The sequence below is a fragment of the Dermacentor andersoni genome, chromosome 2 (assembly GCF_023375885.2).
Source record: "Dermacentor andersoni chromosome 2, qqDerAnde1_hic_scaffold, whole genome shotgun sequence".
In the NCBI taxonomy this organism is placed as follows: domain Eukaryota; kingdom Metazoa; phylum Arthropoda; class Arachnida; order Ixodida; family Ixodidae; genus Dermacentor; species Dermacentor andersoni.
The window spans coordinates 144133624-144159139 of NC_092815.1; the positions used below are offsets into that span (position 1 = coordinate 144133624).

The window sequence follows — 25516 nt, forward strand, 5'->3', positions numbered from 1 at the left end:
TCGCTATCACCGGGATTAGGGTTCGCCTCAACATCTCCCGTATCCAGCTTTTCTGGACACGTACGAACTAGCGCCCCAAGCGGCCCCGGCACGAAGCTAGCGCGTTTTCAGTGGAATGAGCGGGTCTTTCGCGAATAACAAAAGTTGCAGGTCGATTTTTGAAAAAGGCAAGTGACAGACATGTTCTGGAAGACAGTCCACAGGAGCCAAATGCAGTGATTACACTGTGGCAACGAAGAATTCTGTTCCCAGAGCGGTTAAAGATTTTGCAATGGAAGCCTATGGAAACGACGAAAATTTGTGCTCGATTTTCGAGACAAAAACGGTAGCTGTGATAAATCTACGACGTCTATCGTAAAAGTCGCTGCAGCGTATGTAGTCCAGGGACTCAGCTTTTGATTGATGCTTATCTCGACTCTCCACACATGGGGTAACACTGTTTACAAAAGCGATTTTTGACTCACAGTCGTGCAAGTTCACGTGGTATCTATAAAAACCCGAGCGTACCACTTGCGGCAGCGATGGAAGCCGTGGCCGAGTCGTTTCATCGCTCGCGCCAATCGTTCGGCGTCATGCTGGCAGTGGTTTCGATGCGGCGGTGTTTTTTTTAACGCCACGTAGGACTGAGTTCGACAGCGTTCCACCAGATGGCCGAAATACAAAGCTCATGATTTGGTTTCAGTTTCATTTTTTTTCAGGAGGGCTCGTGAAATATTATATTTTCTATTTTTGCTTCCTAAAACGTAGGAATTGGTTGCTTATTTGTTAATTCATTGCCTTTATTATATTGTATTCCTCGGAGAACATAACAACAAGCATGCGCATGTCTTTGTGTTACGTTAAAGAAAACATATATGCTATCGTGCCTTGTTGCATGGACATACTCAGGAATTCTGGACATTGCACCTTCACCACCCTGTGGAACATTACAGCAATGCACATGCGTAACTGAATGGGCAAAATTTTAAACAATTTTATTTTTATATAATAGCCGAGTATCAACAAGTTTCAACTGTATGCGCCAATAGGGTAGTCTTTTTAACAACATATGTATTTATGGCACTTAGTCAGAACATTGGTTGTGCGTTAAGGCAGCGTTTTGGTCGGGGATGGGCGGTTATGTCACACGAAAGGAGCAAATGGTCTTGCACCCTCTCCGCAGAGGGCACATAGACTTGAAGAAGCACGAAATTTAATCCGTAAGGCGATTTATTACAGCTGTAGTTTTGAACGATAATTGCTTAGCGAGTGCCATTCAGTCCGTTCGCATGCACATCTTTTTGCGAGGCAGCAGGGAAGGAGAGGCAGTGTACATCCGTGTACACGCCTTGAGCATGCGTGCGTGTGTATAGCATTTGCGTGTGCGCGCGTGTTTGTGCCTCTGTATTTCAATCTGCGTGCACACGAGTGCGTGTATGCCTATGCGAGCATACGCTCGTTCGTGTGTGCATGCAGTTCCGTGTGCCTGCGTGCGTACCTTTTTGCGCGTGTGTGCACATGTGGACGCGTACAAATGTGAATGCCGGCGAATATGTGTCGTATCTGTGTGTGTGTGTGTGTGCGTGTGCGTGTGTGTGTGTGTGTGTGTGTGTGTGTGTGAGCGTTCGTGCGCGTGTGTGTGTGTGTGTGTGTGTGTGTGTGTGTGTGTGTGTGTGTGTGTGTGTGTGTGTGTGTGTCTAAGAGAGAGAGCACTTCCCCGCTTACGCCTACTCTCCGCGACGAATGGGATACAGAGTTCACACCCATATTTAAATCTACGAGACAAGAACGAATGACTCTGCATTTATAGTGCTATCTCTTTCTGAAAGCGAAATCAACGCAAAACAAAAGAACGCCTGATACGTCAATATCACCGCCCCAGATTTCGCCACGATGACACCATTGATGGCACCGTCACCATCGGCACGGCTCCGTGAGCTGTTCACCTTCGTTATCTTCCTTCCCACGGCGGCAGCTCATAGTCTTCAAGCCAGCGACGCGCTAAACCTGCACCGTCATTGCGTCATGCGTCGCTTCTACGACAAAGCAAGCTCTCGGCGGCAGACATTCGCTGCTATATTGATATTAAAACTGTGAACTGCTTGTCTTCGAATAAACAGCGTTAATCAAAATCGAAAGTGGACTGGCCACCAGGAACACGCTCACGGAGCCCCACTTTTGACATCACAAAAGGCTACGTGCGGTCAGGTTGAGTTTACAGGCGTTCTTTTTCTGCGTCAGTTGCGCTTGCTGAGACCGTTTAATTGGAAAATATTTGTTCGCATATCTCTTACAGAAGCATGTTTAGTTAAAATGTCTTCGCTCGGCTAGATAATCTCGAGGACGGGCTCCAAACTACTCATTTTCTTTAGCCATTTAAGATCAATACTTGAAAATGTATTTAACATATAGCTTCCATAATTACGCACACAACATCTCAACTTACTCCGTATCTAGAGGTTACCAATATGAACTCGAATGATCAAATGACCTCACCAAGGCTTATATTGGTTAGTATTTTTATTTGGTGCAGTGAGAACCAGCCTACATATTGACAGTGCAGTAGGCTTGCTATGAAGCAAGTGTGAAAACATGGACAGGTTTTCTTGGCGCAAATAAAGTTCATGAGCTTAAACGCACGTGCGCAGCCGTGCACTTCTGCCTTTACAATGGATTCCCCTGCATTATACAAGAAGCACCTCAGCGCTACGGTACATCACACAAGGTGTGCGAGAACATTGTGTGCGCTCCCGATTACATTTCTGAGCGTTGCTGGCATCAGGTTGGATTTCCTGGCGTCATTAAGAATAAAAAGTCGGGAGACGCTTAAGCTTTGCCTTTTAGAGTGCAACGCACCCGATAGCATTCAAAGATTCCTGACTGCTTCTCACGCTTCCCGGCAACTGCAGCTTATGTAACTATAATGTTTAGCGGGAAACGCTGGCGGCGAACGCAATGCACGAAGGTGAGCGTTCCGGTAGAAACGCGGCCTCTCGCGTGGGCCGATCCCGGAGGTAGTGCACAGCCTCGCCAAGAAACTTGCATCATTTTCAGGTTTCTGACGTTGTTTCGCACTTTTATTATTTCAGTTTTAGAGGAATTACCATAAGAGATACGCGCGATTGGTATCTTGTTTCATGGCGTTTGTGGGCTGTCAGTCTCAAAATTCCATGGAATAACTTTGTCCAGACTGTAAGACAAGGTATGGGCAACTTTAGTGATGGAATGTTGTGGCAACATACCACTCATATACCGCATGTCATCTAGCAAGGCATGGCATATACATATGCCTAAATATGTGCGAAAATGTTTGCTCACTGACAACGCCGCCGACGCCAACCCGAGATTTTCGGAGACACGGGGCACTTAACGCTTTAGCGTTACAACAGCTGCCTGGGGGAAAGAATTGGATGTATTCTTCAGTACTTTAGAACAGATGGAGCAGCGCGGACATGTGCATTAGAATGAAAGGTACTAATGTATTATTATGAGTGTTCGCGGCATGTACTTTGGCTGTCTAATGTTAAGACGGAAAAAAGTAAATACCGTAATTTTGTGACATTTATTGCTGACGTATGTAAAGTCACGTGAAATATGAGCTCCGACAAAGCGCCCGTGATGAAACTGGTCCCTAGACTAAGACTACAGGGCTATACATTGACATCCGACAAACTGGTTTCATAACTACCAGTAATCTGAAAGTGTTCAGCTCTGGAACTCTTGGTATGCCTGCGCCCCTCTGCAGTCTTGGAGACCCCTTTTACCACGCGCATTATACTTCAGCTGATATTGAAGCAACAGTATATTATATTTTTTTTACGGGTGAGCTTCCTTTAGCGTCTCACCACTGTTCCAAAGTTATCGCTTGGCTCAAGACGCGCCTGCATGTATTTCAAGTATCCAGAATGTCGTCACGGGTTCAATAGCGAAAGAGAGTTACCCAATCAGATTGCGCGCGCGAAGCGAATACTGGCGTACACATTGTGGATCACATTTCAGCGCCCACGATTGCGCTGCGATGTACGACCATTCCAATCTGATGAACCGATGCCTTGATTCGTAGATGAGATTCAGAGGAAGCCCTATTTTGCGAGCAGCCATCGTTGTGCTTTGAGTGTTTTCTTTTCCAGCGCAAGCTCGCCATTATAATGAGTTATATCCGTGACTCACACTTTTGGAACTGCCTTGTTCTTCACATCACTATAACTTGACAGAGAAAAAGAAAGAGAAAAAAATAGAGTCCAGGCGGCAGGCGAAGTCGCAGTTAAGGGTCGAGAGAATATAAGCGGGAATTTCTGAAACCAGTTTAATTTCAGTGTAGATATGTGATGTAGCGAGCAAATTTTATTGGAGTCACCGCGCAGCATCCGTCCTTTGCGGTAGTACAAGCACCCGCCGTTCTCGGTAATTAATGTTTACCAAATACCAATCTTGGCAATTACTTATTTCTCGGCCATACCTCGCCGCGTACGTACCCCTTAGTGACAGGCTCTGTAAATTACAGCTGCGCTGTCGCGACAACTTGCGACCATACCGTGACTCTTGTGGTTACAGTTGCTATACTCGTGACCCTTGCGTTTGTGGGAATACTATAAACATCAGTTTACTGCACAACTTAGAGAACCGACAGTTTAAAACAGCGTTTCTCGCCTTACATACGCTCAATGCAAGCATCTTTACAGTATGCATACGGTGCGCGTCCCTTCAAGGCAAAAGAGAGTTATAGCTCAGCGAGCCAGCAGGCCAGCGCGCCCAGTGGGCTAGCGCAGACGCCAGTGCGCATGCGTGGTACAACATGCGCAGTGGCGTCTACGCTGGCCCGCTGTGCCCGGTGGCTCGCTGAGCTATTACTTTCTAAAGACGCGAACGCGAACATAACAGCGCGTTAGAAGACAGGGTGCCGTCTTCGGCCTCGTGCCAAACATATCCAAGCCAACAATCTATTAGCAACCATGGTGTCGTTTCTCTGCAAGGAGGTTATATACTTAAACTTCTGGAGTGTCAGTCCCAGCCACCGCTTACAGGAGCACGTGAAGCCGGCGGCGGCCATATTGCTAGAGGAAAAAGAGCGCGGCTCCAGCATATACGTGGCTGTGGTGTACGCGCGGCGCTCCCCTGCACTTTCGGTTCCGCGATCAAAACTAAAACAAACCCCTTTAAGAAGTATTTAAGAAGTATATGATAAATAAATATCAGTCCGCCGTTGTGCGTCGCTGTTGCAGAAAAAAATGCGTCATGGTGGCGGGTGCCTTGTGTTTATATTTTCTGTTTTCACCATTCAGTAACCTGCCGCGTGCATCGGCAGTGTGATGCCCTTTCGTCGATACGAGGTGCCGGCCTGTATTGACAGCGACATGACCTCGAAATATAGTATCCTTATGCCATTTCTTAAAAAATCACTATTTGTGTAAATGAGCGCTTTTGGTTTAATCCTAGAAAACAAGAAAAAAAATTACAGTGGTAGGTCTCATTTTAGTCCGGCGTTTGAATTTTAACCGAAAAGATTCAGTGAAAGCAAATTGACAATAAAGCAAGGCGACCCACGAACTGCACGCAGCCGCAAGCCTACATGCGCTCCAATGAGAGTAACCTGCCAAAGTTAAGGTCATGTGTCAGCTGGCGGCTCAAGCAATCTTTACCTTTTTTGCGTTTCTGCGTCCGTTCTGCCTGCGTCTGCGACAAAAACAAAAACAAAGTGGTGGAGGGAGATGGTAGCGTAATGGTTAGCGTGCCCATCTCCCAAATGCAGGATGCTGCGAATACATGTGCTCGAATCCCGGTGGTTTGTTTGTGAAGACAGCTTTCTGTGCCCTCTGTGACGGCGAAGCTCAGAAAGAGGCGGCAGCCTGACGACAATGGTCGCCGTCAATGTAACAGATTAAGCGGGCGTGGAAGGTCACACCTAAATCCGAAAGTATATTCAGAGGAAATACAGTATGCTCCTGCCGACAAAAAAAAAAGTGATGAGTAAAGATCGGTGTTGTTGAGCGAGGCTGTAGACCGATAGTGTCACCATAGACAGGACCACGCTCTGATCCTGGTGCTCAGCGGAAACGTACGTCGAGAGCTTGTCGACTAGCGTGTAATTGATACTTCATTAAGATCGTTGCGTGTTTGTGTTGTGTCTAGCAGGAGCGAGTAGTGTAAGAGATGACACTGGAGAGAAGGCGATGAGTGAAGTACGCGAGAAGTACTTGAGTATAGCCATATTGAACGTCGACGCCGTGTTGAAGAAAGTCTGCGACTTCAGCTGCTCAGATCGCCAGAAAGGCTTGAGTGGTAGCACACCGTTTGGCGTATTTGGTAACCACAGCAATAGACACACACTTTGCGGAAATAAACAGAGGAAGGGGGCCCAGTGAGTTGAACGGTCTTTTCGAGCTCTGGCGTAGTTTGAAAAATGAATGTGGCGAAGTATGACACACAAAATAGTATATGTCAACCCAAATGAATCAGCGGGGTCATATTTGCGCGACACGTCATGGTGACCTGCCACCAGGACATCATGAAGTTGCAGCGATGACAGTTTTCATTGGGTGCTTGAAAATAAAAACGAGCACATCAGAGACGTCCGAGGGTCGTTTCTATGGTACAAGAGCACATCGCCCCCCCCCCCCAAAAAAAAATAAGCTTGCGAATAGGGGCATCCTAAGATTGAGTACTACGGCGCTTGCTGATCTTGTTCAGGATGACGTCAGCGTTTCGTTCAGCGTTTATTTCTGAGAAAATGAGTTGAAGCTACGTTTATTTGCATCACAATGGCTGGCGTAATCAGGCAAACATTGACAGCATTTCATTAGAGGGTGCCTTACTACTCTGTGGAAATTACTTACGGAAGTGACAATAAACAGCACAGAAAGCTTCGCTTACATCCATTCGCACATACATGTGGTCCACATAATTTTTTAGACTATCAATTTATATGCTTAAGAATGGTGCTTATTAGCGCAATATTTGCATAGCATGCTGACGGACGACGACACCGACAGTTTGCTCAATTCTTGTGTCGTGACTTTTGCGTCAAGGTGCAAAACCAACATATCCATGTATATATCTTAATACTTAAACAGATCTCGATTTGTAGCTGCGGCGGTAGCCCATGTGCGGATAGCAAAGTCACTAGCGAAATAACTGGGGGTAACTTAACGAAATCGATAGGTCAAAATCAAAAGCCGTCCACGACAGCGTCTCTCGTAGCGTCTCGCGCTGTTCGGACGTTAACCATGTGTGCCGACTGAAGAAATGCTGCCACGGAGTGCTTCTGACGTTTAACCTATCTTGTTTACTCCGTAGGATCAAAAAGACACAAATAAAAAGGAAAAGAACAAGAAGAAAGAAAAGAACCGTATCAAAAGCCCAGAATCAATCTTCGCTCGTTGCGACTAAATGCTGTTAGGATGATAAGTCATTTCCAGGCGATGAGCTGCTACGCTTTATCAAGAACACTGATAACGCCGGCGGGACAAGCGCTGTGGCGGAGTTCAGTGCTCAGGGATAGTTTTTTATTATTTTATTTTTGATTTGTTGACTTCACCACGCGTCACCGCGGGAAGTTTGAAAAGTTTAAGGTCAGTAAGCCACGTGGTGGCACTCACGCGAACCAAAGCCTCGTGTCCAGAAAAGCTGTACACGGTAAACGAGCAAATCAACCCGCAGTGAATAAATACGTGTTAGCAAAGGTTCTACACCCAGTGGGCAGGGCAGCAGCATCAAATAACGATTATCGCTTCTGTAACAGTATCCAGGTAGGCAACTATTCACCTGTATCATGCAGCAGATAGCATTTCTGGGCGTGCTGCCCTTGCCGCTGCCGCAGTGCCCACTGAAGATCCAAGTTTCTGGCCATGCTTTTGTAGCCTTCGGAGGGGTCACGTGATGAGTCGTTGCTCCCGTGAATCGCCACGCAGTCTCAGTGTGTGACTCGATGAACGGTGCACTTTCGGAGACCCGGCAGCTGTCGATGATCATTGATGCAGGGTGCCTCACGATAACCCAATCGACAGGTGCGGCGTCTTGCGTTCCGTTGTGGACAGTCAGATGATTCCCGAGTATAATATCCGTGACCTGTATCATGAAGCAGAAAGAATCTCTAGGCATGTTGCCCTTGCCGCTGCCGCAGTGCCCACTTGCTACATGACCTCGAGTGTACCCTCCTCCTTATTCGTGATATCAGGCGACACACGGACGAATCATTATTTTTACGTGTGTTTTGCGTTATATTTCATGTAATATGTGCTTCATTGACCGAGTCTAGTGATTTGATGTTCAAAACCACACCACAGGATCGGTGTAGTGGTATTCCTTCGCTAAATTAGGGTCAGCAGTCCTACCCCTCTTACGGTGGATGCGTTCATGATTTCATCTCTTGCCTATCGAATCCAAAGCCGACGGCAAATCCGTCCATCCCACATTTACATTTCGAATAACAAGCTCCGCCTAATTAACAGCACGCGAATCCCAAGTGTCGCGCGCGAATAACTTCAGCGAAGTCAGAGAGCCGCCGACATGCCTGTTTGTTTTACTTTTCTAGGCACGGTGACCAGCATCGTGCTGTTCCTGTTCGACAACAGCGTGGTCCTGGCACTCAAGGAGAAGTCGCGCTTCCACCGCGTCTTGGGCAAGCTGGAACTTCCGCTGCGCGTAGTGCCAAACTTTGCCGTGAACCGCGGAGTGGGCAACGTCAACAAGCGGCTCTTGGGACAGCTGGTGTGCTGCAACTTGCCCATCGACCTGCTCGCCATGCTCTGCAACCACGAGTCGAGACAGTTCGGCACGACGCGCTTCACGCCCAACGAGACCGAGTACTGGGACCGCATGGTCGAAGGCTGCCCCGGTTAGATTTTTTGTTCTACCAGAATGGCCGCGATCGTGTTTTGTTTGGAGCTGGGTCGCCAAGTCGTATATCACGTCTACCTGCGTTAGCGGTACGCTTCTAGAGACCAAATATATGCACTTTGAATAACGCTTCTGCTTTTGGGCTCATAAAGGATTTCCTTAACTACGAATGTTAACACAGCGCCCCCGCTCTACTTGTGAAAGCACTATGCTTCGGCAACGTTTCACAGTGACTCCTACATTGATGAGTTGCTTGAGAGTTGCTTGAACTGGAGGATGCTGAGAGCTACTTGGTTAAAAAAATGATTTGCACAAGGATCACCATGGACTATCATTGAAGCACGGTGGCTACTTCGTTGGTCGGCGCTGCGACCTACTTCCACGTAGATCGCAGAGAAGAGATGGAGGCGGGGTCGTTACGCATAAATAGGTACAAGAGTTCTGTGTGGAAAGATCATGCAGTGAGTCATCAAAAAATTTGAGAATGTGTAGCCGCGCCATCTCTCACTATCCCCACTCGAAAATGAACCATAGGCGTCTGGTACGAGCCAGCCCGCTGAATCATGAGGCAGGATTTTACGCGTGCACTTTTGTGCAACCCATATTTAGTCATATTCAGAAGGGAGGTCGACGACTAAACAAAACAAAGGATCAATGTCAAATTTCTTGTTAAATCGGGCGAGAATGCAGCAGAAATTCATCAAGTGTTGCAAAAGGCCTATCGAAAATATGGCCTTAAAGGGAAAGAACTGTCTTCAAGCGGGTCCCACGTATTCGGGAAGGTCATGAACACCTTCAGGACGATGCAAGATCAGGACGCCCGCACACGTTGTGCAAAGATGAAAACATCGATCGTGTGAGTTCCGTTGTGCTGAGTGACCGCCGAATTACTATTAGAATGATATCAGAAGTACATGAGTTGTGAAGTCATCCGTTCAATGGATTATGACTAGAAGCTTGTAAATGACAATTTTTTGGCCTAAAATGAGTACGAAACAGCTTACTCCCTAGAAAAAGTTGCGGAAAAAATAATGTTGCATTGATTGGAAAACTTGAGATGACAGTGATGAATTCTTGGAAAAAGGGTTATCAAAACTTGAATTTACGAATACAGCGTCGAGCAGAAGTCGCAAAGCAAGGTGTTGAAAAATAAAGATGCGCCAAGGCCAAGAAAAGCGCGGAAAACAGAGCAAAATTGTCCAGTTGATCACGTTTTTTTTTTTTACTTCCATGAAATTGTGCACTACGAATTTGTACCGTAAGGTCCAACGGTCAATGCAGCTTTATCCTTGGAGGTTTTGAAGTGTCTGAGAGATCATGTGCATCCCGCCCGAACAAATTTGTCCAAGGGTGACTCCCGATTCTGCATAACGGTAATGCCCCTGCGCATTCTGCGTTCATAGTGCGTGATTTTTTGGCACGCAGCTCCATCACTGTGCTGTAACATCCTCCCTACTCGTCGGATGAAGCCCCCTGCGACTGTTCTTTTTTTTTTGCGTTCTCCACATAGGGGCAAACTGGGACTTCAGCGACAGCATTTCGGAAATGTGATATGACACTTCAAAGAGAAACGCCATCCTTGCTGAAGTGCTTAATAGAAGAGGTCTATCAAGGGTGCTACTAGCAATGGACGAAAATGTGACCACATTGATGTATCTGATATTTTCCTGAAAAAAATTCTAAAACGTAGTACATAATCTTTTGGGACTGACCTCGTAATTGTACTATATAAAGAGAGAGAGGTTTTAATGAAACGTAAGATATAAAGCACCGAGAGGCAATATGCTAGACTGTAGTACAGATATAAAATCTCATTAGCTCAGGTTTTATACCTTAGTAGCACCCAAACCATTTGCGCATGTGTCCGTTTAGAATACGGAGTATGTAATGAACACGTATCTCGACAAACAGCGCGCAGAGAACAGCTACTAAATATTATAACACCCGAAAACATTCGTTGAGGTGCTTCTTGTGAAAGAAAAGTGCCCGGACTATCTGTACATGTACATCTGGTACATGAATTTTTTTTTTCAAAGTGCTTAGAAAGTTTCCCTCCATAGGTTAATCTCAGTAGCTGATCAGTACTCCAGAGACTGTCACTCTTTTATTATTCTTTTTGATGTCTATATTTATCGAGGCATGCCTCTTATTTCGTTAGTCGGTGCTTAAATTTCGCACGTTGCTTCGGAGCATGACCATTCGTAGCGTGTGACTGTTGTCGTACAAGCAACCAGCCATGAAACATATAATAGAATGCCCGAAAGCAGACACAGACACATTTATTCTCTCTTCATTCTTTGTATTCCACCTTTTCACCAAGCGCATCCAAACAAATGTATCCGACGCCACGCTGTCCTAGAACTATCATTAGTCGCTTGAAAAGCCATCAGAATTTCTTATTTGCGCTATTTTCACACTCGAAAATTACAGGATCTTTTCGATAATGGAAGTAAAGTGACTCTGGATACTTTATTTAACACAGTTTCACTTCCTTTATTGCAGTGCGCGTAGCTATTCTTACAACACTAGGCGAACGAAAGTCTACGAGTCGTGCACCTCAAAATAGTTGATACCCGCATGCACGCACCTAAATCATAAAGCTCGAAAGAACAAAGGTCAGGCAAATTCAGGAAACCCGTCGGAATCCATGTGGAACAAAGTTATAGCGGAAACACGTGGAAGGCGGGAGATGGAAATTCAAGACGATGAGCAAAACGAGAACGAGGAGAAAGCAGGAGCCAATGTTTCGACAAGTGGACTTGGAGAAGACAAGTCCACTTGTCGAAACGTTGGCTCCTGATTTCACCTTGTTCTCGTTTTGCTCAATGTTATAGCGTAGAAGTTAAATTAACGCTGCTCAACTCAATGTGCCGCGTACAACTTCATCCTGTGCAAAGTGTAATCTCAATCAAAGTTTGCATTTACGCACCGCACAGGTCACAATTTCAATCACATGAAATATTTGTTTATGCGCTAGACTATTCGCTAACTGTGCCGAAATGCAGATACCAAAATCCGGCATGGGCATAGTGTGAGGCGTCAACGAAGTGAAGTCGCAGAGGACGAAGGCGATGTATGATGCTTGTCGAGGGAAGAACGGTGAGAACTGTGCATGGAGGCAGAGGTAGCATTTTGGTGCATTGCACACTCATTCTAGAGTGTTGGCCGATAACGGGCAGATACACAGTGGTACATACCCTGCTGCCCAATAATCGAGTAGCCGAAATATAGGGAAATTGGAAAAGACTAACAAGTTGATCAATATTATGCGCTATTCCATTGAGATGTCTGTGTCCCTTAGAGACACCCATGATAAGCCAATATCACATGCACGAGTTGATATCGTGATATATTGTTTTGGTACTACTTTGTCGGTCTAAATTTTATGCTATGTACCCTTCGCCCCCCCACCCCTTCCGCCCTTACCACCTCTCGCGTTCGATTAAACACCAGTGGGCGGCACGCGAAATTCGCACGAGGAGGCAAAGGAACATTCGTGTTAATAGTACAGGGTCATTGATTTCTGGTGGATTTTTGACCGCACTGATAAAAAAATGTAGAATGGTGACTCTCCTTCGTTATGGTTTCTTGAGCACCATCTATATAAATGTTTGTGCAAGGGAGTCTATTGTAAGATGCATAGTACGCATATGGAAGAAGCACTTCTGCGGTGGCCCTAGTATTCCTAAGTAACAGAATTGCGTGTCACGTGTTCTCCATGAAATTTTCTAGCCATGCAACGCCTTGCACATCGGCCAGGCTGGTTGATGTGTCAACGAACGCCCACGCGAGGACAGCCCGCCTCCCTGAAAAAAATGTAGCGCACTGCCCATCGACGCTGTGGTACAACGTTGTTTAAAATGTCACTGGGCTGACACGCAATAGTAAAAGCAGGGAGCTGGTTATAATCAAGGATTCTTGCATGTCGTCGGGTGCATATGGAACGTCTCTTAGCACTCTTTCTATTAAGCAGAGTGTCAAATAATGTATATATATATATATATATATATATATATATATATATATATATAGTCATATCATAAGAAGCCAACAAACACTGACACCAAGGACAACATAGGGGAAATTACTTGTGCTTAATAAATGAAATAAAGAAACGATAAATTAATGGAAATTAAAGTGGATGAAAAAACAACTTGCCGCAGGTGGGAACCGAACCCACAACCTTCGCATTTCGCGTGCGATGCTCTACCAATTGAGCTACCGCGGCGCTGTTTCCCCATCCACTTTCTTGGGTATTTATGTGTCCTAGTAGAACCCTGGGAGTGTTAGCCAGCGCCACCACTCACAGACCTTGGCGGCGGACGTGGAACGTCCTTCCTGCCGCAGGCGTCACTAGAGCGTGATCCTTTAGGGTGAAGGCGACTGGTCAATAAACCCACATATGCTACCTGAAGGCATCAATGTAGCCGGATTCGAGACCCTCGTTACCAAGGGGCCCGATTTTAAGTCATATCATGAGAAGCCAACAAACACTGACACCAAGGACAACATAGGGGAAATTACTTGTGCTTAATAAATGAAATGAAGAAACGAGAAAAATAATGGAAATTAAAGTGGATGAAAAAACAACTTGCCGCAGGTGGGAACCGAACCCACAACCTTGGCATTTCGCGTGCGATGCTCTGCCAATTGAGCTACCGCGCATTTATTAAGCACAAGTAATTTCCCCTATGTTGTCCTTGGTGCCAGTGTTTGTTGGCTTCTCATGATATATATATGTATATATATATATATATATATATATATATATATGTATATATATGTATATATATATATATATATATATATATATATATATCATGAGAAGCCGTTAGTTTGCGGATGGTACGCTGTACTGGTGCGGTGAACGATTCGGCATTCGTCGAGTAGTGCCTTCAAAGCCTCGGAAAGAAAGGCGCGGCCTCTATCGCTCAGAAGTTCGCGAGGGGCACCGTGGCGAAGAACGAAATGTCGTAACAGAAACGATGCAACGTCGCGGGCGGTGGCAGTCGGCAGAGCAGCTGTTTCAGCATAGCGGGTCAAGTGATCCACTGCAACAATAATCCAGCGGTTGCCTGCTGGAGTGGAGGGTAGCGGTCCGTAGATGTCTATACCAACACGATCAAAGGGCCGACGAGGGCAGGGAAGGGGTTGTGACGGGTAGACTTGTGCGGGAGGTAATTTTCGGCGTTGGCACTGAGCACAGGAGCGAATGAACTTTCTGACGTAGTTATACATGCCGCGCCAATAAAATCGGATGCGTAGCCGAGCATAGGTCTTGAAGAGGCCGGCATGTGCGCACTGAGGGTCTGTGTGGAAAGCGTCGCAGATAAGGTCACGGAGATGGCGGGGTATCACGAGAAGCCACTTGCGACCGTCAGAGAGGTAATTACGACGATAAAGAAGGCCGTCGCGAATGCAGAAGTGGGTAGCCTGGCGGCGAAGAGCGCGAGATGGTGAAGAGGTGGATGGATCAGAAAGGATGCTGATGAGAGCACTGATCCAGGGATCCTTGCGCTGCTCCGACGGCATGTTGCGCAGTGCATGAGATGGAACTGTGGGCTGAAGGGCGGATAGGCAAGCGCAGTCAGCGGAGACCGGTGAGCGAGAAAGGGCGTCAGCGTCCGTGTGTTTGCGGCCGGAACGGTAGAGGACGCGGATGTCGTACTCCTGTAGCTTAAGGGCCCAGCGAGCAAGTCGGCCAGATGGGTCTTTAAGGGTAGACAGCCAACAAAGGGCGTGATGGTCAGTGACGACATCGAAAGCATGGCCATACAAATAAGGACGGAATTTTCCAAGGGCCCAAATAATGGCTAAACACTCTTTCTCTGTAACAGAGTAATTAGCCTCGGCCTTTGTCAGAGTTCGGCTCGCGTAGGCAACGACATACTCATCAAAGCCCGCTTTTCGTTGTGCGAGTACGGCGCCAAGTCCGACGCCGCTGGCATCGGTGTGGACCTCTGTGGGCGCTGCAGGATCGAAGTGGCGGAGGATAGGTGGCGAGGTTAGCAGGTGGCGTAATTTCGTGAAGGCGTCATCACAGGCGGGTGACCAAGCGGAAAGTTCTTTGTCGCCACTTAGAAGGGCTGTCAGGGGTGCACTTATGGAAGCGAAATTTCGAATGAAACGTCGGAAGTATGAGCATAAACCAAGGAAGCTTTGAAGCTCCTTTAACTTCTTTGGTTGCGGAAAGTCGGTGACAGCGCGGAGCTTGGCTGGATCCGGAAGGACGCCGTCTCGTGATACAACATGGCCAAGAATAGTGAGCTTTCGGGCGCCGAAACGACATTTTTTTAAGTTAAGTTGAAGTCCCGCGTCAGTGAGGCATTTGAGAACTTGCTCGAGACGGCTGAGATGGGTTCGGAAATCAGCAGAAAAGACAACTACGTCATCCAGGTAGCATAAACATGTGTTCCATTTGAGGCCGCGTAAAATATTATCCATCATTCTCTCAAAAGTGGCTGGGGCGTTGCACAGGCCGAAAGGCATTACGATGAATTCGTACAATCCATCAGGTGTTACAAATGCTGTTTTAGGTCGATCAGATGGTGCCAAGGGGACTTGCCAGTATCCGGAACGTAAATCCAGCGAAGAAAAGAACTCAGCTCCCTGCAAACAGTCGAGGGCGTCGTCGAAGCGCGGTAACGGGTAAACGTCCTTGCGCGTTATCTTGTTCAGACGTCGGTAGTCGACGCAGAATCGAATAGAGCCATCCTTTTTCTTAACGAGGACGACCGGTGATGCCCAGGGACTGTTGGAAGGCCGCACAACGCCACGCTTGAGCATGTCAGCAACCTGGTGGTCAATGACACTGCGCTCAGAGGCGGATACTCGGTAAGGGCGCAGCCGTAAAGGTGCATGACTGCCGGTATCTATCTGGTGAAAAACGGTCGATGTGCGGCCCAAACCGGAAGCATGGCTGTCGAAAGAAGCGCTGAACCTCTGCAGGAGAGCAATGAGCTGGCTTCGTTCTGAAGATGACGTGCCATCGTCGATGGAGCAGTGGAAAGCGTCGAGGAGTGACTGATCAATCGCAGAGTCACAAGTAAGTGCGCCAAGGCCCTCAGAAGTAGAAACGGCAGGAGTGTCAAAGATTCAAAAGGTGTCGACCGGTTGAACAAGGCCTAGGCATTCACCATGAGATAAAACTAAAGGGAAGGCTGTGGGATTGTCGACGACCATTTTCGTGACGCCATTGCGAAGAGTAAGGAGAGCAAAGGGCAGCGGAGAACATCGGCGGCGAATGAACAGCTCAGAGGGCGTAAAGAGAACAGTGGCATCAGAAATAGCGGCGCACGACACAGGCACAAGCAGGGAAGAGCGTGGAGGGACGGAATTGTCTTCGGACACAAACAGTTTAACACTGGAAGGGTCGTTTTCGATAGGCTCGACGTCGGGAAGTGCAGAAAGTTCGAGTTCGGCGTGACAACAGTCAATAACGGCGTTATTATTTGCAAGGAAGTCCCAGCCTAATATGATGTCATGGGAACAAGTGGGCAGCACGACGAATTCGACGGTATACAGTAGACCTTGAATGAAGACGCGAGCAGTACAGGCAGCGAGAGGCGTTATATTTTGAGCGTTCGCGGTTCGAAGGGAGAAGTCGGAGAGAGGCGTCAAAACCTTTCGTAGTGTGCGGCAGAGTTCGGCGGAAATTACGGATACGGCGGCTCCTGTATCTACAAGTGCCAGGACGGCGATTCCTTCAACAGAGACTTCAATGACGTTGGCTGGAGAGGGACGAGGACTTGGGCATTGCGACGTGGACGCAGTTCGTGCCTCGGGAACTGCGGCCATCAGTTTTCCTGCTCGGTGGACACGGGACGACGCCGCATCGGAGAAAGCGAGCGACGACGGGGAGATGGTGAGCGGCGAGTAGAGGCGGTTGGGCGGTCAGGGGAAAAGGAAGAGGTAGGAAGGCTGGAAGGCGAAGAGGAAAACGGAGCGGGGAAAGGTGGCGCTCGCCGGATGTTCTGAAGAGGAAGCATGCCACGACGACAATGGCGCGCCACGTGACCAGCACCACCGCAAGCAAAACATATTGGGCGGTCATCGAAGGTGCGCCACTGGTGGGGGTAAGGTCCGAGTCGCGGTTGAGGATTCGGAAAATGCTGTCGGTCGGGAAGCGGCATAGGAGGAAAATGCCGGCGGTCGTGAAGCGGCATAGATGGCGGCAAAAATGTCGGTGGTCGATGCATAGAGGGCGGCAGGGGCGTTTGTGGACGAGATCGGGAAACTGCTTCAGCGTAAGTGAGAGGAGCCGTGACTGGTGTCTGCTCAACGGCTGGAGGAACGGCTTGAGAGACTTGTTCTTGAATGAAGTCGCGGATCGTAGGATGCAAAGCAGGGGGTGGTTCCTGGACAGAAGATATCAAAGATAGCTGGCGGGCGACCTCTGCGCGAACGAATTCCTGGATTTTTACGAAGAGAGCAGCATGGTTGTCGTCGAGTCCAAGGCTTGATAGAGAGTCGGCGGGTGGGGTGGGACGTCGGGTGTGAAGCCGTTGCCTGCGCAACTCGTCGTAACTCTGGCACAATTCTATCACTTCAGCGACAGTGTGAGGACTCTTCGATAATAACATTTGAAATGCGTCGTCCTGAATACCCTTCATTATATGTTTTATCTTCTCCTCCTCTGACATCGACGCATTCACCCGTTTGCAAAGGTCGACAATGTCCTCAATGTAGCTTGTGAAGTTTTCTCCGGCCTCTTGGGCTCGTGTGCGCAAACGTTGTTCTGCACGAAGCTTTCTTACTGCAGGCCGACCGAAAACTTGGGTAAAGTTGGTCTTGAAGACCAACCACGAAGTGAGGTCGGCTTCATGGTTTAGAAACCATAGTTTCGCAACGTCCGTAAGATAAAATGCGACGTTTCTCAACTTGGTAACGTCGGCCCACTGGTTATGGGCACTCACTCGCTCATAAGACGAGATCCAATCTTCAACGTCTTTGTCATCTGTGCCGGAGAAGATAGGGGGATCTCGCTGACGCAAGGCACCGGCACAAACCAAGGTGGCCGGCGCCGTTGGAGGAGCTGGAGGAGTGCGTGCGTCGTCGGGCATGATGGGGGGTAGAGTGCGACTCCGAAGTTCCAGGGTGGTCGAAACTCAGCACGTCCACCACTTGCTATGAGATTTATTAGCAACGGGCGCGAAGGGGTAGCTGTCACAAGCGTCCGGCGAAAGACAGCAACCACGAGCTCATGCCGGTGGCGATGGTGCTGTGGCGCAGGCGGCTACTCTTCTTCGTTACAATCTATATATATATATATATATATATATATATATATATATATAGTGTCAGTATTAAATAGTGTGAATAAATTTCGAGCGAACAGGACGGCAAAGGCGAGTTCGTCTTAGCATCGACGGGTTACTTGCTTTCTCCTTCAATTTTCTGCCTCCCATGTTCCTTACTTTTTGTGGACCGGCATCATGTGTATGTACGGTGCCGTCCACTGCTGTGTAGAGCGCGTGAGCGGCCGGCTTTGATCTGCAGGGCGACACCTGGTGGCTGTTGCTGGGTCCCACATAGTGTGCCTCGGCATATGCGTGGCCTAATAGGCATGCAAAATTCCTCTTGATGAGGGGCGACGCGAAAAAGTGCCTTTGTTTACCCTAGTCTGCCCTCGGTCTGAGGACGCTTGCGACACGTCAAATTCCATAGAATGAAGCGTATGGGCTGATAACGCGCACTGGTCCTTTCGCAACAAATGATGCGTGCTCACGTACTGCGAGATAGCAAAGGCGCTTACGAACATCACCTCTGGTTAAATGCAATACGCGCAAGTTTGTATGTTGAATAGGCTGCTCGTGCTTCTGGGCACGCACTCAGACCCAGCGATCGCCGCTAGGTGTCGTCCCGCAGAACAAAGCCGGCTGTTCGCGCGCTCTACACAGCAGCGGGCGGCAGTGTACATGAAATAGTTGTCACTTTCAACATCACCGTATGTGATGTGTATTCCCTACGTGATCGTCTTTGCTATCTCAGCGCCTTGTTAAAATCTGCTACTCGGCTTCGCTTCCTTTATACACGCCTGTACATGTGCAAAGTGATTTGACTACTTCTTCGACAATTACTGCCAAAAGCAAAAATGGAATAAAGTAAATGAGAGGGGAAGTACGGGGCACCCCTGAAGCAGTTGTCAGCAGTGCCTTTCAGGGAGGAAACCTTGGCGTGTCCATCGCGTTCCAGGTTCGTGCCAAATCTACGACCTGCTCAAGGCGGGCCACGAGTGCGTGGTGAGTGCGACGCAGACGGACGACGAGCGACGCGAGTTCCGCATCGACCTGCTCATCATGTTCATCACGGGCTTCGGCCTTCTTCTCGTGTGCGTCTTCCTGGACGCCAAGCTCCAGTCGCGCACGAAGTCCAGCGAACTCCTGTCGCGCGAGGAACTGCGCGCCAAGAAGCTGCAGATGAAGCACGTCGACCCCACCATCCTGGAGGAGCGCGAGCGGGTCGAAGCCCTGGTCGACGCCATGACGCACGGCGAGGAGGAAGGCCTGCTCGGGCTGCTCGTGCACAAGCTCGGGAAGACGTACAGGTACGTCGAGGGAAGCAGTTCTCTCTTCTCGAGGAGACCATACGGGCGCAGTAAATACAGGCGCACATTTCCGCGCTTAAAAGAATGGCATTTCTGTTTTATTTGGTATAACGGCTTCAGCCACATGAGCTTAGCTGTTTGGGTTATTTTTGGCCAGGTCGGGAGGTAACACCGTATGGGTTATGACAATGCTTAGTTCTATGCTATGGATCGCACGTCCTTGCCCCGAAGTTGCCCGTAGTTCGCTTCTGGACATTTTACTCCGGTAGCTGTTCACTTTAGTGCTGGTGACAAATATTATAAACACTCTTGTTCATCCTTACTGTTCGGAGTACAATAGTGCTCGTCACCTCTAAGCATGAGGATATGTGCCTTGGTAAAATTTGCGTTTTGAGTGCAGCAAGGCGCCTAGGCCACTTCACCTCTGAAAATTAAGTGTGCGTGAGTGGACTGCTTCAACAACGTGAAACCAGAAATAAGCACGAAATTAATTATTAAAAAAATCTTAACCAAAGTTCAGCACTGCTAAAAATGGGATACGATGCAAAGGTAGCGTTACCGTATGAAAATTACCTGTCCTCCGCACAGAGCCGGCGCGCACATAGTGAACCATGCTTAGAAAGCGGCCGTAAGAGCCACTACATTGTGCCTGATAAAGTAGAGGAACGAAGCGATTTCCACAGCGACTGCGGATGTGTGCTCTTGACTCATGTGTATGGGTTTAAAGTCGTTGTCGGCATCAGTGTTAGCAATTTTTAATAAGCTCAGCTTCGTATGATGATGATTTCTATTGATATTTCTGAAGCAGAGCAGCGACCAACAGTTACCTACCCTGCTTGAGATAATCAAGTTTTACAACATCTATCTCGGTCGAGAACTCTGTCTATGCCGCAAGGAAGTGGTTTTTTGGAAATGCCTTCTTTGTAATGTGTTATTCAGCGATGTTTTTATGTATTTTTTATGTCTACCTGTTTTTGTATGGCGCACGCGCGCTAGTTTTCTTTTCGACCCAAGTGTTTCTTTAAACTCTGTTGCCAGCCCCAGCGTGTGCTTTTCTCTCCTCTTGGGTACGCGTATTCGAAGGACGGGTTTCGTAGTTTGCCAAGCCGTTTACATCCTTAGTTATTTGTGTGTCGACGCTCCAATGGAGTTTCGGATGCCTTCGGTAACACGCTCCTATGTTGAAACCGCACAATGCGCGCGATGTGTGCGCAATACGTATCGTCTCCATGATGCAAGCGATATACCACAGTGCAAGCGGCAAGTAAGCCTTCGTGATCACGAAGGCCTTCGTGATCCATTCATAGAATCAGAGAACAGCCGTAGTCTCCCTAGATTCATTAAATTTGCTGCTTGGGAATTGGCACACGTCACAGTGTAGTCTCTGAGCCGTGCTGGCCTACGCTGTTGGTACGCAGACAAAAGAGTGATAGGTCTTCTACAGCTCTTTGCTATGGTTTTCCACTCGACACCGTTATAACGGGCTGCGCATTCTTTGCGCAGTTCTTCATTCATATTCATCACTGACAACGCTTTTCGGTTGTTAAGTTGGGACGCGAGACAAAAAAAGAAAGGCAAAGAGCTGCTTCACTGAAGCGGATTTCATTGGCCCTTCCGCTCACCGGCTCACTCATTCACTCACTCACTGGCTGTTATGAGTATAATCGCTTACTTACACTGCACACCTTGCAGATGAGGCAGTTAGGCTTAAACCGTCCGAGAACCGTACATCAGTGTTTTGATAGTGTAACCGGGCTCGTTCGTGTTCTACAACTGCAGAGAGGTGTCGGTGATCGGCCAGCTGAGCTTCACGGTGCAGCCGGGCGAGATATTCGGCGTGCTCGGCTTGCAGCAGTCTGGCCGTAGCACGGTGCTAGCCATCCTGGCCGGTGACCGGGAGCTTGGTCGCGGGAACGCCTACATCGAGGGCTGGGGAATCCGGCGAAACCCCAAGCAGGTTACTATTTTTTTTTTTTTTTGCTTTTGTTAAACGTCCCCTTTATTTGGTCATTACTCATCATACGCTCATCAAAGTAAGCAACGCCACGCCACTCGCCCCGCCCCACTGTCACGCCGGTCCACCGAGCGGTAAAGACAGATTGTGTGAGCATTCTGTTCTTTTCAGTACATAATTTTTTTTCGCCTCTGTGCAGCCGTTATTGCCGGGATCAGCCACACGTGCAATGAAGAATATAGGACAAGAAATTAACTGAAGAAACTAATTTACCAAGTCATGTTCCATAGTTTGCAAACTAGGATCAATGTATCCGAGGGTAAACTCGATGGCCGTCTCAAACTACATAAATGGCCATTCATGTGTTTGGGCTTTTCTTACGGGGACAACATTAACATATGCTACTGTCTAGGGCAAGTCGTCATCAAAATATCCCAACCATGGCGGCCGCATTTCGATGGAGGCGAAATGCAAGAACACCCGTGTAACTAGATTTAAGTGCCCGTTGAGGAACCTCAGGTGCTCAAAATTATTCCAGAGTCCCCCACATCGGCATGCCTCATAATCAAATCGTGGTTTTGGCACGCAAAACGTCATACTTTATTTTTTAAATCGAAATTGGTGTGTACTTTGTTGAGTGTTCGTTTCCTGATGTGTGTAATTATTTCTGTTCGTACGTCAATAAAAAAATATCTCACTGAAAACTGGATTTTGTAAGAGATGTACGTTTTACATAATGACTAAAGACGTTCCACTTAAATAACTTGGCATCTAACAAGGATACGCATTTCACCGCATTTGCATGCACATCTGCATTTGCAAGCACGAGTTGATGGCGACCAGTAATAAATCGGATTAGACTATAATGTCCTTAACAATGCACATGAAATACAATCTGTTCGCTAAAACTGTCCGGATATTCTTCTGCCGGCAGATACGTGACTGCCCACAATCCATAATTGAAGCATATTTATTTCGGCAGTAACTTCTTTGGTGGCGACGGCACCCATTTTATTCTTGAAGTCAGGAAGTTTCTGTCATTGCACAGTACGTTACGAAGCGTTGTTTCTTATAAACGGAGCATTAGAAGCAAACAAGTAGTTTCTTCGCATGCACATGCAGGGCTCTTCAGAGAGCGCGAATAATCACTGTAAGCGTGTAAAATATAACAACCTCAGTTACATAGCCTGCTCCACTACGCAAGTTATCATGCTCTGTGTCTACTATGCCCATGGGGCAGAAAAACTTACCGTATATTTTGTCAAATTTCATGTTTCTTTGGTTGCAGCTGACGCTTTAAAATATTCAAAAATTACTCGAAATATATTCGCATTTACGAATACTAACAATTCGATTCGAATACCGCATCAGATAAGACACTATTCCATTCGTTATTCGAAAGTTTCGAACACTCTCACACCCCTGGATGTGAATAGCGTTTTGTATGTATTGTGATAAGGGCTATTCCTTATTCAATGTTCGATTCGTTTCGGTCACTATTCGATCCGTATCCCATTCGGACTCAAAGAATCACTATTCCCACACCCATAAATTGCATACGTTAGGTTAGATCCTCGTCGGGACAAAATCTAGCATGCTTAGTTTCCTCGAAATTGTAGTATTCATTTGAACAGAGTTATTCATTTGAACAGAGAAAGAGTAAAATTGGTCAAGAAAAAACAGGTCAACTTAGAGGCAGTAAGGGTAAAAGCAGACAAATTTAGGCTGGTACTTGCAAACAAATATGCAGCCTTAGAACAGAGAGATGATGATGACATAGAGGTAATGAATGAAACCGTGACGAGGCTGGCTTCAGAGGCAGCAATTGAAGTGGGAGGCAAGGCACCAAGGCAACCAGTATGCAAGCTATCCCAAGTAACAAAGGACCTAATAAAGAAACGACAAAGAACGAAAGTGTCCAACTCAAGAAATCAGATAGAATTCGCGGAACTCTCAAAACTGATCATCAAGGCGAAAATAAGTGATGTTCGAAACTATAACGTGAGAAATACTGATGAATTAAGCCGTAAAAAAATGGACGCAGCCTGAAATCAGTGAGAAGGAAACTTGGCATAGGACAAACCAAGATGTATGCACTGAAAGATAAGCAGGGCAATATCATCAGCAATCTCGAAGGTATAATGCTTGTAAAATCAGCGGAAGAATTCTATACTGACCTATACAGTACCCAGAGCACTCAGGAGTACTGTATTCGAAACAATAATGAACAGTAGACAGAAACTTCTCCTATAGCTATAGATAAGGTCAGAAGGGCCTTGCAAGGCACGCAACAGGGAAAAGCGGCAGGTGAGGATGAAATAACAGTCGATTTAATCAAAGATAGAGGAGACATAATGCTAGGAAAACTGGTGGCTCTCTACTATACGAAGTGTCTATCAACTGCAAGGGTCCCTAGAAAACTAGAAGAATGTAAACATTATACTAATCCACAAAAATGGAGACGTTTCGGAGTAGTGCAGTGAGTGGCGAATGGATACTCATCATCATCATCGTCTGAAAAACTGAAAACTGAAAGAACTGAAAAATTATAGGCCCATTAGCTTAATCCCAGTATTATATAAAATATTTACCAAAATAATCTCCAATGGAATACGAGAACACTGGGAAACCTGCGAGCGTCATCTGAGCTACTAGAAATCGCCAAGTAGATGCAAGCTTCGAATCACAAGTAGCTCGGCTGAAGCTCGTAGGTTTCGCTTGAACGCTTTTGAGTAGCATCGCTGAAAGCCTTGCAGCAGGCCTTAAATGCGAGCATTCGGCAGCCGCTCAATCTGGAAATCACTCGCAGCAAACGGTTGTGGTTATCCCACATGTTATCCCATATGTGTGCATAATCTCGAAAACGTTGTCAGCAGGGCTGTAGTTAGGTTTTTGTTCTCTGTCCGAAATTAGTTAGGTAGCCTGTACCAACAAGTCAATCGGGTGAACTAAAGCAAAAAAAAAATGTTCTAAAGAAGCAGCACAGCGGTAGGAGTGGTTTATTGTTGACTGCTGTGACGGTGTAGTTTACAAGATTCCTCTTTCATGCAAGCGTTTCTGTATTGGTCAAACGGGGCGCTGCATCAATGACTGCAAGCGCGAACGCCCGAACAAGGTTGAAAAACAAACGATAGATAGTCAATTGTTACTGTATTGCAATGAATGTGGCTGCAAGCCGTCTTTTAAAGGTTTGATCTCTTTGTCGAAATAACACGATGAAAGCGCACGTCTTTTTTCTGAAGCCGTTCACATTCATAATAGTGGCGACGCGTGTGTAAGCCTTCCATCGATTTCACTCGCTCCGAAGGAGATAGCCTTCCTTTCTCATTGAGAACAATTTATTGCCCCTGCGCATACTGAATTTCTTTTCCTTTTTTCCTTTTTGTTCTCTTCGCGACCGTGGTAGTGTAAATACTATACGCTGACTTAAAATAATAAAAACCCTTGAGTGTTAGTCGGCGCTCTGGTCTGTGCCATTCTCATCGCCCTGTCGTCTGGCGCTGTTTTCTGCTCGTATTCTTTCAGGATGTTTCTAAAGAAACACCGGTTATAGGTAACGGATTGGTTGGCGAGGTCGTGCAGGAATTCAGCCTCAAGAACCATCAACATAGAGTTAATTTTGGGAATGTCTGTACGGGCATAGTTCAGCATTATTTTTATTTATGTTTTCTGTGAGAGCGGTATGTTCAGTGTACAGTGCACGACTCTGTGATCGCTTAGTTCGGAACAAGTGCGTTTTGCACATTCAAAATGGATCGTAAATATGAGATCTAGAATGTCTTTTTGCCTCGTATGGGTGGTTTTACCTATCGGGAAAGGATTCTGCTGTCAACCTTTCTATTGCGGAGTAATTAAAACCACCCGACAGAACAAGAACGGCATTCGGAAAATCATTGGCAATCTTCTTTACAACGTCATTGAAAAGGCATATAAAATTGGGCTGTCTATAAGGAGGCCGGTAACACGCACCAATAACACAGTGTACACGACAATGACGTCTAACAATCCAGGCCACCTCAATCGCCGAGTCAGTGAGTATAAGAGATGGCTGAAATTCATCTTTGACAGCGATTTTCACGCCACATCCACGTGATGCATTTCAGTCTTTACGAATTGATTTGATTCTTCTTTTTCTTACCTTATTTTTGCGGTAGTGTATCATTCTACACCTGATTTTGCTTCCCGGAAACAGAGTTATAGGA

General features: G+C 47.0%; 1 protein-coding gene across 1 annotated transcript in view; it reads left to right on the top strand.

The window, feature by feature from the left end:
- LOC126540637 (phospholipid-transporting ATPase ABCA3-like) overlaps positions 1–25516 on the top strand; it is an 80266-nt gene that overhangs the window by 33857 nt on the left and 20893 nt on the right. The window contains exons 8-10 of the mRNA XM_050187478.2: positions 8510–8812; positions 19009–19360; positions 21140–21317. Coding sequence (XP_050043435.2) covers positions 8510–8812; positions 19009–19360; positions 21140–21317 — 833 coding nt within the window. The remainder of the gene's footprint in view (positions 1–8509; positions 8813–19008; positions 19361–21139; positions 21318–25516) is intronic.